The sequence below is a fragment of the Anomalospiza imberbis genome, chromosome 6, assembly GCF_031753505.1.
Source record: "Anomalospiza imberbis isolate Cuckoo-Finch-1a 21T00152 chromosome 6, ASM3175350v1, whole genome shotgun sequence".
NCBI classification, from domain to species: Eukaryota; Metazoa; Chordata; class Aves; order Passeriformes; family Viduidae; genus Anomalospiza; species Anomalospiza imberbis.
The window spans coordinates 20,331,971-20,346,702 of record NC_089686.1 but is presented as its reverse complement, the minus strand read 5'-3'; the positions used below and the strand labels follow the sequence as shown (position 1 = coordinate 20,346,702).

Sequence of the window (14,732 nt, the reverse complement as noted above, 5' to 3'; positions counted from 1 at the left end):
CATAGACTTTGCATGTTCACCTCTGCTCCCTGAGAAATTGCCTCCACAACTAGAGCCCTGCTACTCCCTTGTGTTTGCAGCTCTCCAGGAGCTGCAGCTCCATTCCCTGTACATCCAGAGAAGCTCCTCTCAGCAGTTGTTTCCAAAACACCAGCCACTGTCCCTCAGGGTGTTCTTGCTGATCCAGATATTTCTGATGCGAATGTTACATAACTGTGAATAAAACCAAACCAAAAAGGTATATTGTTCTTGTTACTTTTTGGCCTACATGATGAACTACAGCACTGATTTTCAGAATTATACAATTGCGTGAAAAATTATGACTTCTCTTATTTTTAAGTCTCTTGCCTCACATTCTTAAATGTTCCAAAACTCATCTCACAAGGGTGAATAATCATTACCAACCACCTTCTTCATAATTTGCATGGAACTATCACCTTCTTCACAATTTGCATGGGACATGTCTACTACTGCTGCTTCCAGATGCAGCTTTTCCCAAGACAAAAAGTCCTTATCTGTACCTTATAACTTCATATATAAACAACTTGATACTTCTATCATCCTAGTTGCAACTTTCCATGCTCTTATTGTAACTGCATATACTACTTTTAGAATGGCAGGTAATATTTCAGTTATAGTCATACTAGATTTACGAAGTCAAGTTTTTTTGCTCTATTTTCTATTTTCAAGAATTTTTAGCATTCTATTTTTCTTCAACATTACTAAAAGAACTGACCTGACATTTGCTGAGGACTCCAAGAACTTTCAAGAGTGCTAGCTAAATTAAGCCCCACTGTCATCCATGTAAAGTTAAAATTGCTTTTTTCCTAAATGTATTTTACATTCAGTAATTTTGAAGCATATTATTTTTCTGCTCAGTCACCTACTATTGCAGAAGCCTTCTGCTTGTTTAGACAACCAGGTTTAGCTTTCACTACCTTGTATTACTTTGTGCCAGAAACAAGCTTTGTTGCAGTTACTCTCACTTCCTTCCCAGACTGTTTATGAGTGTTTCAGGAGCACCAGAGCCAGCCTCGCCTCTGTGGGCCCTGCTGCAATGACCTGTATATTCAGATACCAATTAACTTTCCATTCTTCCTCTAGCATGAAATCTTGTCATCTGTTCTCAGGCTTTTACCCTGCTCTTTTATTTTTCAATTAATCCAGAAGAGACACTCCCCTTGTCACATAACAGATTAGTTACCTCAACAGCCCTTGATATCTGATTTTGTCAAGGCTTGTCAGAATTCCCAACTCGTTGCACAAACAGAATCATCTTTCTCCATAAGCTTGTGCCAGTATATCTTCAAAGAACTCTCAAAGTTTGTGAGTTGTAATTTCTCTTTCAAAGAGTCTTGGCATCTCCCATCACAGAGTGTTTAACCTACCTGCAGATAGCTGCCACAACCATGAGAACTTGGTGGAGACCCATGAGGGTTGCTGAAAAGCCAGCCTTGTCTTGGTAAGGTCTATCTCAAGATCTAATTTACCAAGATGTTTTGCTGCATCAGGAAGAGCATTGCCAGCAGGTGAGTGTGTGGGGGGGGTGATCCTGCCCCTCTACTCAGCCCTGGTGAGGCCACAGCTGGAGTGCTGTGTCCAGTTCTGGGCTCCTCAGTACAAGAGAGACTGGGAGCTCCTGACACAGGTCCAGTGGAGAGCAAAAATGACGATTAAGGGACTGGAGCATCTCTCTTACAAGAAAAGGCTGAGGGAGCTGGACCTGTTCAGCCTTGAGAAGAAATGACTGAGACGTGACCTCGTCATACATCTGAAAAAATTTCTTTGTTGTGAGAGTGCTCAAATGCCATAAGATGTTGCTAAAGAGGCTGTGGAGTCTCCTGACCTGGAGATGCTGAGAAGTCAATGGGGGACAGCTCAGAGCAACCTGCTCCAGGTGACGCTGTTTTGATCAAGGAGGTCAAAGTGGATGATTTGGAAACTCAACTACTCTGTGATTCTTTACAAGGTAAAATGATAGGCAATATTCAGACTCTTCTAAGAGCCAGTTCAGGCTGTTGGTAGAAATACCTATCAAAAAAGACTCCAGGAGAACAAAAAAGAATTTCACACAGTTGAAATTAATTAGTTGTGACATATTAAAGAACACATGATAGCAAGGGAGCTTTTAGAAGTGAAAAAGTCCTCCTACAAAAAGGAGCAGCATTTCCTAACTCAAAAACAAATACAAACAAACCAAAAGGAAAAAGGAAACAACAGAGCAAACCCAAATGTTGTAGACATTTAGAAGTTGTTTAAAGCATAAAATTAATTCTAATTTCCTTTTGGATGCAAGAAACCAGACAGTGACCAAGACTTCTAGAGGGATAAGACAGTGTAGAAAAAACAGATTTATTATGAGGGCATTCATGATAAAACAATGCTCAAACAAAGAACTCTTTTTACAAGTTTACTTCTTCACAGATTGTAACCCTAAAAACATCTTAACTTCAAGTGTCACTAGAAGAGGTTTTGGGACAAAGCAAAAACTGAGTAGAAAACACTAGCAGGACCAGGTGACACTCACCTGGCAGTATGAAAGGAAAGCCACCTTCCCCATCAACTGTGCATCATCTCTTTCATGAGTCCACCTTAGCAGACAAGTAGAAAGCAACAAACATAATACTCAGTTTTCTGAGAGATTCAGGATGGACTGCAATAGAAGATTTTAATTTCAGTATATAAAGAATATTCTTTTAGGAATTGCAATGTTTTCTATTGAAGTGTGCCAATAGGTTAAAATTAATCTAAGGAAGTCTAAGGGAATATAACTCTTTCAATGGAAGATGTGATTTCTTTAAAGGATTTTTAAAAATATGTGGTTGCATATGTATCTGTTTGGCTTTAAAGGTGTAATTTTAAAAGTCACGATATTTCTTTATAATACATATTCTGTGCTAAAAGACATTAAAGACAAGAGCTTTAAAAGACAGTGAAAATCATAGAGAAATGAACAGCCTTACCTGAATTCGAATGGTATCGGAACTTAGCAAGGCAATATGAAATCCCCACCTCCTCAGGATTTTATTTTTGTTATAGAATTCTATGAAACTCCTGAAGAACATTAACAATCTGAAAAAAAATCTGATCTAGTCATCTTTTTCTTTCTTAGGGACATCTCCAGAACAGCTGTTGCCAACCTTCCAGCCAAAGGATTGGAAAGCCTAAAAGAACTAATGGCCAAAAATACGTGGACGTTAAAGAAATTACCAGCTGTAAAGGTATTTCTTCAGCTAATGCGAGCTGACCTATCATACCCAAGTCACTGCTGTGCTTTCAAGAACTGGAAAAAAAAAAGTGGGTGAGTTTCACTATCTGGCATTTATTTTTTAAATATATCCGTAAAGACAATGTTTATAAAAATATATCTATTGGCACTTTTGTAACAATTTTTTCTAGGTATAGACAATGCTCTTTGAAAGAGGTTATAATTGCAAATTGGCAGAAGAATTTAAGACCTTTTGCAGCAGTTCCTCCTCTTGTTGAGCCCAGAATTAAAGCGAACGAAAAAAGAAAAGGGTAACGCGCTACAGCAAGGCCTGGAAAGAAAGTGTTGGAGAGGTTATAGCCTCAAGTCTCATGTTTTCTAACTGAACAGCTGTTAACTACTGAAATTTTTTTGACTGCAAATACTGCTGCATCACACCATAAGGTATAGAATTCCAAATTGCTGCACTGCTAGTTAGCTGAAAAGAAACTACTGAACAGAAATTAGACTGATGGAAGTTCTGGGAGAAATTGAATCATGAGCAACAGTGAAAAATAAAGTAATATTGTATGTATTATCCAAGAAGTTATAAATAGTAGATACATGTCTTCTTACCTACTAAGAATGTAGATCTCAAAAAAGAAGATGGATTATAGATGTCAAACAGGTGAAATTACTACTAGAGATAAAATTAAAAATACAGTTAAATAAAAATAGCCCAGAAAAGCTATCATACATTTTATGATCTGTTAACAAAAATATATCCAATCGCATTTTTATAGGTACATTTTCATTCAGGATTAATTGTTTTTGAAGCATTCCCTTTGTTCACATGCTGTGCACCAGTCAGACTGTAAATGCCAGCAGTGATTTTCCCCCTCTACTCTTTCAGGATCCTGGAGTACCTGATGTGTAACCAAAGCAGCCACAGTTTTCATAAGAGATCAGTCAGTACTCTCAGAGACCCATTTTACAAAGATTATGCAGAAGAATACACAGACCAAATCGATGGTGTGTATGACACAAACACCAAGTTCACAAGCTTTCATGAAAATCCCCACTATTACATTTTTTTGGAAGAGCATGGAGAAGGAAATCTTGGCTTTGGCAAAGAGCTCAAGAACCCTCAAATGGAAGATGTCCAGACCTTTGACAGTCATTATGACTATCCTGTCTGTGGAGGCAATGAAGACGTAAAATGCACGCCAGAGCCTGATGAGTTTAATCCCTGTGAGGATATAATGGGATATCAGTTTCTGAGGATTGTGGTGTGGTTTGTGAACTTGCTTGCCATCCTAGGCAACATTTTTGTCCTTCTCATCCTTCTCACCAGTCATTATAAACTGACTGTACCTCGCTTTTTGATGTGTAACTTGGCCTTTGCTGACTTTTGCATGGGGTTATACCTCCTTCTGATTGCTTCAGTGGATCTCTACACCAGGTCAGAGTACTATAATCATGCCATAGAGTGGCAGACCGGGCCTGGCTGCAACACAGCTGGGTTTTTCACGGTCTTTGCCAGTGAACTTTCTGTGTACACCCTGACCGTGATCACCCTGGAGCGCTGGTACGCCATCACCTTTGCCATGCGGCCCGACCGGAAGATTCGCCTGCGGCACGCCGTGCTCATCATGCTGGGAGGGTGGCTCTCCTGCATCCTGCTCGCCCTTTTGCCACTGGTTGGTGTCAGCAGCTACAGCAAAGTCAGCATCTGCCTGCCTATGGACACTGAAACACCAGTGGCTGAAGCCTACATTGTCTTCGTTTTAATGTGTAACATTATTGCTTTTGTCATCATTTGCGCCTGCTACATAAAAATCTACACGACTGTGCGAAACCCCCAGTACCAGTCAGGGGACAAAGACACCAAAATTGCCAAGCGGATGGCTGTGCTGATTTTCACAGACTTTCTGTGCATGGCTCCCATCTCTTTCCATGCTTTATCTGCCATTATGAACAAACCATTGATAACTGTCTCCAATTCCAAGATTCTGCTGGTACTTTTCTACCCACTCAATTCTTGTGCCAACCCCTTTCTTTATGCTATTTTCACCAAAGCTTTCCGCAGAGATGTGTTTATTCTGCTAAGCAAGTTTGGTATATGTGAGCATCAGGCTCAAGTCTACAGAGGTCAGACAGTCTCAACCAAAAACAGCAGTGAGTCTTATGGGCAGAGAATCAGCCGAGGGATAGGTCAGGTTCTTACAAGCATTCAAGACCCAGTCAATGATTACCTTCCTTCTGTGACAATGCAGAACCAAATTCTCATGGAAGAGTGCAAGCAAACTGAGTTCTAACATCTCAAAGTATCACAGCCAAAACCTGGTCAAGAGTTGATTGTGCATACAGTGAATCAAGTGAGAAGACAATATTGATCATATCCTTTTCCCCTAGGTTAGGCTTTGCTATAGCTGAAAGTACCTCTGAAGTGGTCTTCTTTCAGACAAACCACTTATTTGAACCTCTTATCAGTGGAGGGCAAAAGACATAGTCCTGATGATAATTCTAGAAGTAGATGTGAATGCTTACCTAAATAGGAAAATTTTATATATATATATATATATATATATATATATATATATATATATATACATATATATATAAAATATTCTCATCTTAAAAAAAAAAAAAAAAAGTAAGAAAGTAAGAAGCCCAACAGTAAGACTCAGGCATAGTTATATGACTGAAAAAAAATTGACAAAGTAAATTAAAGTTTGAAGCTCTCAGACAGCTACACGTCAAAAGGTTGTTTTTTTCTAACAGCAAATTTCTAAAACTTCCACCATACCTAAAAATGAAACAGATTTATTCTCATTCTATCATCCTGACCTGAAAAAAAATCTAGTATTTTGTTTGCTGTTCTTGGTTTAGTTTGGTGAGGTGGGAAAACAAGCTTCATACTGCCTTTTAGTGGTAAAAGGCAAATTATCACTGATTTTGCAGCTGCTCGTAAGATATCAGGTAATGTTTCTACATTAGGGCATTTGTGTCTGTTACTATCACTCTCTCACTTTTTGATAAATCTATTTCGGAGCTGGTTTATTTGAATTTGTTTTGAAGACCAGGCTACCCAGTCAAGTTAATGATGGTTGTTTGGGTCTTTTGGATGACTGATCCAGTTGTTACCATATTTCAGTGCTGTTTTATGTGAGCATATTTATTGCTCTGAACACCCTGCATCTCCTGCTTTCTTATCTCTCTCTCACAGGGTAGAACTTTCCTTTTAGCACTTTCTATGTTGAGCCGCCTCAGACCTCGACTTAGACCAAGGGAGTCGATCACGCCTTTAGGTTCCTTCATGCCATACAGTTTACTGCATTGAAGGCTGACTTCTAGCTCCTCCAATGTGTTTTAAGAACATCTGTCTTGTAGTGAGATCTGTTATCTGACCTTCATAACGTTTGCAGCACAACTACAAGAATCACAGTTATCCTCTGGCTGACCACAGGCTGGCTGTAGCTGGGACATATGCCCTCCACAGTGTGCTTAAGGAAATCCATGCTCAGACACAAGGAACAACCCCCAGTAGAAGCATTAAAGCATCCTTCTGCCCTGCCTGCTGCTAGATGGGGGCAGACCAAGGTCAAGCTTGGCTATGCTCAGCTTATTCATACACCACAAACAAATGAACAGAGGCCTGGCCCTCCACCTCCTGCAGACATCAGGACTCGGGGTAGGAGCTGCTCTGCACCAGCTGCATTAACACTTGAGTGGCCTGAGTGCCTGGCTTTGCTGGCAGGATCATACCTGGTCCCAGCCAGCTCCACAGACTGGCTCTGCAGAACTGCTGCCAAGGTTACCATGGATCATTTCACTCATCTGTTTGAAAGCCTTGGCATAAGAATGGAAAATATTGTGTGAATATTTGCCTTCAGGTAGGTACCTTTAAATTAATTTTGTAATAGCTATGCTGGTTTTCATGGAATTATAGTCTTTGTGGAACTATAATTAAATTGATCAGACAATAGTAAGGGCTTATATAATGTGGGCTACTAGTATCCAAAGAAACCATAATGGTAGAGCCCTTTGAACTGCTGGCTACTACAGCTGGAAACTGAGTGATTGCAGATGCCATGTACATACTCTATTGATTCTGCATTTTCCAAATATTTAAAACTCAATTCGATTTTGCATTTCTGATTATAAATGAAGTCTGCTTCAATGAGCAGAAGTAAGGGTATAGATTCATGAATTCCATTAGATGGTCTTACAAAAAATAAATAATCTATCAATGTTAATACAATTTAAAAAAATCTACAATATTGCATTATAGACAAATTTAGCTGCTTATTTTGGGGCAGAGGCATGTTTACATTTTAGGTTGATTCTCAGAAAACTCTGAAAGCAAAACTGCTGAAATCCATGCAAATAATAATTTATTACCTTCTTTTCTGTAATCTGGAGTCACCCAGTGTTACATCAGAAACAAAGACAACTTCTTAAGTGTGCAGATCAGCAAAATTCCTTACTCTTGAAACAGCTACATTTGTAATGCTCTGCCCATATGTTCAAGAGTCCCATACAAACATGGGACTTTTCAGATGCAATACACCCCCTGCCAGGTTCTGCCACCCTTCTGATACTGGAATAACCTTTAAAAGGAGAAACAGTTTCCTGAATGCCTTTATTTAGTATCTCAGCAGCAACAAAGACAATCAAGCTCTAATGGACATTTATCCTACAGACTTCACAGACACTAGGTGTACCAATGGAAAAGAAAAATCTAAACTTAAATCTTATTCTTTTTTCAGAAAGAAAGGAAAGACTAAATCAAAATTTATGTTAAAAGTGTTTTCAAAATTAACATGGATCTTAAACAAGAACATTTCTTTCACAGAAACTAGTAGGACTTCAGAAAGATGTGGTATGTTGGACTGGCATATGTTGTTTGTAAACTAATGCAGGTGTTTGCTGTTACTAATGGATGATAGATATATTTACACATTATTGAACTTTTCTGTCTCTCATTATTGCATATGTATTATGCCTGTTAAAAGAATTCTGAGATACTGCCTTTAGCAACAAAGTTTGATATTTCCAGTTTGTCTTCCATAGCCCTTCTTGTATTTAACTTGGTAAAAAATATTTCAGAAGCTTTTGGAAAGGTACAGGCAAATAGAATTTAAATAATTTATTTGCCAGATCTTTTCTTGTAAATGTTTGTATCCTACAGGTATTCTCTACCATTCCTGCTCTGATCAACTCCTTGAGCCGTTCTTGGGTTTGCGCACACCTTTATGTAATACTTGCTATTGTAAATCCGTCTCAGTAAGCTGTATTATTTCTGGCATTTAGTATGTATGTTTTCTAGAATACTTTAGAAATAATGCAAAGCATGGGAATAAAATGTTTTGTTTGGAATTGGAAGAGGCTCAGCAAGTTTTTTTGGGAAATTTTAAAATATTTTTTCTATAAAAGAAGTTAATATTATTTATTTTGCATTGAACTTCATTGTTTTCCTTGGCTGACCTATCCCATAACACACTGTCTGATGCAGGTTTGGGGGCTTTTAGCTCCATCACTAGCTGTGAGAGTGATGTCCTAAATGGCCATCTCAGACAGTGCAGTAGGGATAGAAAGGAACAGCAGTAGTACTCCTGAGCTCAGGGGTTCCACAACCATCCTTCATTACATCCAAGATAATCCCAAATGAAAAAAAGCTGTAAAGTTGAGATGGGGCCTTAGTTATGAACACTTGGAACTTTCTCTGAGCAATTTAATGGCTTCAAGTGACCTTTGGTATTCTCCTCTCTCTCCAACAAAGAGAGATGTGAGTTTTTTATAGAGCAGGTATTGGTTCTAGATGACATCATCTGCAACAGGTCAAAGGGCACACCCTGCCCTGCTATCGGTGTTTGGATTCTGAAAATAGCACAAGCAATCAAAGATAAATTTCACATCACTACCACAGCATTTTGGTTTATTAACATAAATGCCCTCTTGCTTCCTTTCTTGTGGGATAAATAAAGTATTAATGATCTCATTACAGGAAAATCTGTATCAAAAATCTCCTTAGAAAGAGAAGCTTGATTTGAGTAGAAGCCCTGTGCTTATGTGTTAATATGAACCAAACCCTCCCTCCCAGGCTCTTTGGGAAGGCTGATGGGTAATAGCAGTATAATCTGTACTGTTTTTCTAACAGATGCCAGGCAACTGCACTCTAAAACCACTCAGTAATCAAATGGTCTTTGGCTTGCTATTAAAATTGGACAGTGAGGCACAAAATTAGTTGGACATTATGCCTTTCCCTTGGGCACTCCCTCCTTTGTAGGTATTCTGAAAACATGACATTATACTGCACTTACATGTAGGCTTTGTGGAGATGTTGAAGGGCCCTCATCACGCCCTGGAACAGAAGATGGTTAAGAGGTCTTAGTGACGCACACTGGGAGATTCTGACAACATCATCAACCTAGAATTCAACACATCTCCATTAAGCTGGAATACTTTTCATCTGTTTAGTCACTTCCATCTGACCGGACTAATTTTTGTGTGACTGGAAATCATGATGTGAAAGTATACAAATGAAGGCTCTATGAGGTCAATGCACAGAGTATTCAATCAAAACCCACCAGCTCTAACTTCCTATTCCCATTCCACACCTGACCCCCAGTGCCCCCCTGTACACACATTGGTATGAATTTCTAGGTTCTCAGACAGCACACCAGTGCTGTGTAGTTTTGTAACTGCCTGGATTTACTTTCCACTCTGAATATATTGGGTAACTATTCCAAAATGTGGAAAAGTCTCATGAACTGTAGCACCTGACTTGGACCTCATTGGGGCCCTCCTGAACTTACGCCTTTCAAGAGTAAGTTCAAATTTCAACTTCTGTGGGATTAATATAGTCAACTTGAATCTTACCCCACCTTTTTGCAAGGACTTCTCTGTGAGGTCCCGATTATATGCAACGCCAGGGTTTGTACTTGTGGCCATCTCAAGTCATAGCCTTGCTGCTTCACACCTGTGCAGTTCCACTGAAGCTTGTGAAGCTTTGATAATGGGTTCAAGGAGAAGGAACCCACTAATTTTGGTTCTCAGCTATTCAATATGCAGCTGCGATGAGGAATATCCTTTGGGTTATTTTTCTTCTCTCTTAAGGAAAGAAATACGTTGTAAACATCAACTTCATTAACAACCCGTATCTAAGAGCTCACTAAACAGTCATTAGACAGTGACTGAAACTATTGGATTGTTACTCACATATACTGTGATACTTTCTATAAGATCTACTTTGCTGTCTGAAGAGCCTCTGTTTCTAACACTGAGACTGATAACTGACTGGACTGCCAAGCCCATGCTGGCTGTCTCACAGCTTCAGCTGAAATGACTGTGGCTTTTCTTTGAAAAGTGAAGAAAAACTGCAGTACTTATGTCTTTTATGAAGGCAAGCTGCAACAAATTAAACTGGAGCAGTAACATAAGTTTTAATAAAAACCTTTCCACTGCAGGCTCTGAGTTGTTACCTGAATGTCTGTCTTCCTCATGGCCTGCTGCTGGCACATGCAGGATAGCACTGAAATACCAAGCAGTACTAAAGCTTTATTCGTGCTGGTTTCAGTCTGACTGTAGTAAGTATTCCCTAAATTATATGTGGATTACTGCTGCTGCCTAGAGGGAGCTGTGGAAACAACAAATTAATTCTCTTGTAGCCAGGAACAGATTTCCAACTAAACCCTGCAACGGTCAGTATAAAGCAGCATGAAATGTGCAGAAGGGAGAAAAAGGGGTTTTCAATTCATACATACGCTTCTCCTTTGACATGAAAGTAAGCTTGCAATCTCTCCTTGATTTTTGTTTTTTTTAAGGGCTGGCTGCATTATTTTATCTTTTCCTCTGTACTGTTTCCTCTTTCCAGTTTCTTTTTACATCCCCTTCCTCTGCTATTGGAAAACACCACACTCTATTTTAAGAATTACTTTACGTTTCCCACCTACTATCTGAAGTGATTTAGGCTACCTGGCAACACAGGAACCTCTGAGAGAAATAACGAAGTAGTTTAAGGACATGAAAATCATTTAGGACAGAAAATGAAAGCTAAAAGAATACTCTGAACAAAGATTAACAGTAATTTGATCTGGTAAATTTAAGAACTGCTCTACTTTCTCTGTCCCCTCCCAAAACCAACTTCAGTGACACATGCAAAAACAACTGCGATAGGAATATGCTTCACCTTTAGCTACCTGATTTTTAACACCAGCATCACCATCACACTTATCAAGCCCTTTGTCAACTCTTGAAACATATAGGGAATTTCACTAGATGCTGATTTAATGTTTTAAGACTGAAACTACTTATTAAAATCAGACAGACAAATTCAGCCCACAAAAACTAGGATGTCAGAAATATTATTCCTAGCACTAATGCTTTTTCTTCATTAAAACCATGAAGAAAGTGAGCTCAGGAGGAAAGGGCTTCCATCCTGCAACAATTTGAATTTTCTGAAACAAAAGGCAATCCGTGCCAAAACAAACCTACAAGCAGTATTCCCAGCAAGTGAATTTTGCAATAAATCCTTTTCTAGAAATGCTGTACTTCCCATAACACTTTCTTACCCAGAATACATTACCTGTTGGAACCAGACAGTCCACCTAGAGTCAGCCAGTTGTTCCTCCGAGGGAAAAAGACTGTATGAAATACTCAGATACTGCTACAGCAGGACACATGAGGAGCCCTATCTGCAGGGGGCTCACAGCAGGATGCCTAGGAGAAATGGGAAAAATCAGGCAGCCAAGAGCTGCAGAAAGGACTGCCTTCCTTATTTTGCTGGTCAAAATGTTTTTTTTCCCATCACAAGCAAGGAGGGCTGTTCTTTACCTTGACATTAAATCCAGCAGCTCCAGTACTCGTAAAGCAGCGTCCAGACTCTCCTGGGATTCCAACTGTCTAAATCTTCCAGACATCTAGAGGGATTTTTCCACAACACTGTTCTCCTTCATTTGGTTCCTCTAGCAAAGGAAAAACATTCCTACCTTGACAGAATCACACATCTCCACATAACATTTTTTGCTGTTACGAGATCATTTATTATTTTTACAATTTATGACAGTCCTTGGTTTGAATTTGCTACTGAAATATACTTATCCAAATTGAACACCATGCTTTCAATTTCAATAAATTTTTATTCACCAAACTGAACTAAAAAGGAAAACAAAAACTAGATGTATTTTTAAAACAGCTATCATTAAAAAGCATATTAAAATAGCAGTTCATGAATATCCATCTTCAGAGAGCAGTTTTTGACCTATGGAAGTGAATGGGCAATTCAGAATAATTTGTAATATAAAGTACTATTTGCATTTATTCTTTCTCCATATTATCTATTTCAGATAACCCTCTTTCAGGTCACACAAGAGTATACACATTTATACTGTGTAAAAAAGTGTAATTACATAGGCACTTCACACAAAAACAGCTGGGAAAGTCTTCACTCTAAAGAAAAAAAATTGTCCAAAACCAAATTTTCTTAATGTTATATATCCACACTGAAGGTTAAACGTGGTTCAACTGTAGTTCACCTAAGCGTACCACAGATGTCCTTACCCCTGAAAGGATTAGATTTTGACATAATCCCATTAGTGGTAAAGTGCTGAAATCTGCTCTGAAAACAAGGGGCATGTCTTTAACAGAGTATTCTACAAACAGAAGTCTGCATTAGAAAAAACAATACACACTCAAAAGCTGATGCAGTTTAAGATAAGTTGTAAGGAATAATGTATAGTTAAAAATAAATGATGATATACTGAAAGGTATGCTAATATCCCAAGATTCTTATCATTTCATACCTCTGCAATGACAATAATTAAGCCACATCAAAACCAGAGAAGAAAATTATGTGTTTTTAAATATACTTGATTTTGCAAAAAAATAAATCATTTAAATACTTTGCTCAGCCACAGCTTGGAAAGCACAATTAACATTCAATTAAGAATAATAACACTCATATTTTCTCACACAGATGAAATCTAGCCTTTTTTTTGTTGTAACTTAAATTTGCTACTAATTTGTCAGCATTCTGCTTTGTCTCCTCTTTTATCAGGGTACTTTTGAAAACATTTGGCCAAAACAACAGTTGCTTATGGTAAGTGGCATGCAATCTACAACAGCTTGATCTCTTTTGGAAAAACAGTGGATTTTTTAATAATAAATAGTTATGTAAACAGAATCAACTCCAACTCCCTCTCAAGTAAGGCAAATTGTATGGAAAAAGCAGTATTGTGGTTTTTTAGATTTCCTTAAGTGTTAAGAGCTGGAGAGCAAAGAGGAGTATTGGGGTGCAGAGGAGGGGGCTCCATCCTTGAATACTAGGGGAAAAAAACAAAACACCACCACTCCTCATAAGGCTTGGTTTGCTTATATATTGACACCACTGTAGAGAAAAAATTACTTCAAAATCCTCACATTCCGAAGCACACCACCTATACAGGCAGTATAGTCTACACTTATTTTCTTCCTAATTATTTTAGAGTTTCAAGTTCAAAATTTAGATTTAAAAATAAATCACAAGTCATGTCTCAAGATACTGCTTTTACACAGGGACTAAAAAGATGTCACCTGCTTATGCCAGAAAGCAATTCTGTCAGATTAGTTTAACTGAATAAGACAAAACCTTATTAATTGGCCACTTATCATCCAAGAACTCTGCACTTTACTTCTTGGTATTTTCTCACATTTCCACGTTCAGGACTAATATCAAGATGTCACACAGAATCACAGAATCAATAGGGTTGGAAGGTACCTCTGGAAAGCATCCAGTCTAACTCCCCTGCCAGGCAGTGTCACCTGGAGCAGGTGATATAGAACTAATCCAGGTGGAGACTCTACAACCTCCCTGGGCAGCCTGTGCCAGTGCTCTGCTACCCTCATTGTAAAGAAGCTCTTCCTCCTGTTTAGGTGTTTACCCACTGCTCATTTCCCCATTGCTGGGCATCACTGAAAAGAGTCTGGCACCATCCTCTTGACACCCATGTTTGAGGTATTTTTGTGCAGTAATGACACCCCCTCTCAGTCTTCTCCAAACTAAACGCCTGAGAGCCCAGCTCTCCGTCTCTCCTAAGAAAGACACACCAATCCCTTGGCCATCTTTATGGCCCTTTGCTGGACCTCTTCCAGTAGCTCCTTGTCCTTCTTGTACTGGGGAGCCCACAACTGGACATGGCACTCCAGATGTGGCCTCACCAGGGCTGAGCAGAGGGGGAGGATCACCTCCCTCAACTCACAGGCCCCTGTTCCAATGCACCTCAGGATACCATTGGCCTTAAGACAAAGTTGTGCAACCAATCTTACCTCAACAGCTAAGCCTTAGGCTACCACAGGTAGAAATCCTTAAACAAATACCCAAGTGTGGCCTCATGATCAAACCATGAGTTTTGTTGTAACACTGTGATGTATTAAACAGAAAGTCTGCATGGCAAACTGAACAAGTAAGTGACAGTGAAATTACCTCCATATGATGAAAATCAATTCAGAACCCTCAACATTATTATGGATTAGTAATAAGCCTCATATATGAAACAAATTCACA

The 14,732-nt window shown here is 38.9% G+C and overlaps 1 protein-coding gene across 2 annotated transcripts in view; it reads left to right on the top strand.

Moving 5' to 3' along the window:
- The window catches only part of TSHR (thyroid stimulating hormone receptor), a 44,735-nt gene extending 38,989 nt beyond the window's left edge, over positions 1 to 5,746 (top strand). Inside the window, exons 9-10 of one of the 2 annotated variants that reach the window (XM_068192682.1) lie at positions 3,113 to 3,301; positions 4,101 to 5,746. In XM_068192682.1, coding sequence (XP_068048783.1) covers positions 3,113 to 3,301; positions 4,101 to 5,505 — 1,594 coding nt within the window. In that variant the 3' untranslated portion in view covers positions 5,506 to 5,746. The remainder of the gene's footprint in view (positions 1 to 3,112; positions 3,302 to 4,100) is intronic. The other variant, XM_068192683.1, reaches the window with a different exon arrangement.
- The last annotated feature ends 8,986 nt before the right edge of the window (positions 5,747 to 14,732 follow it).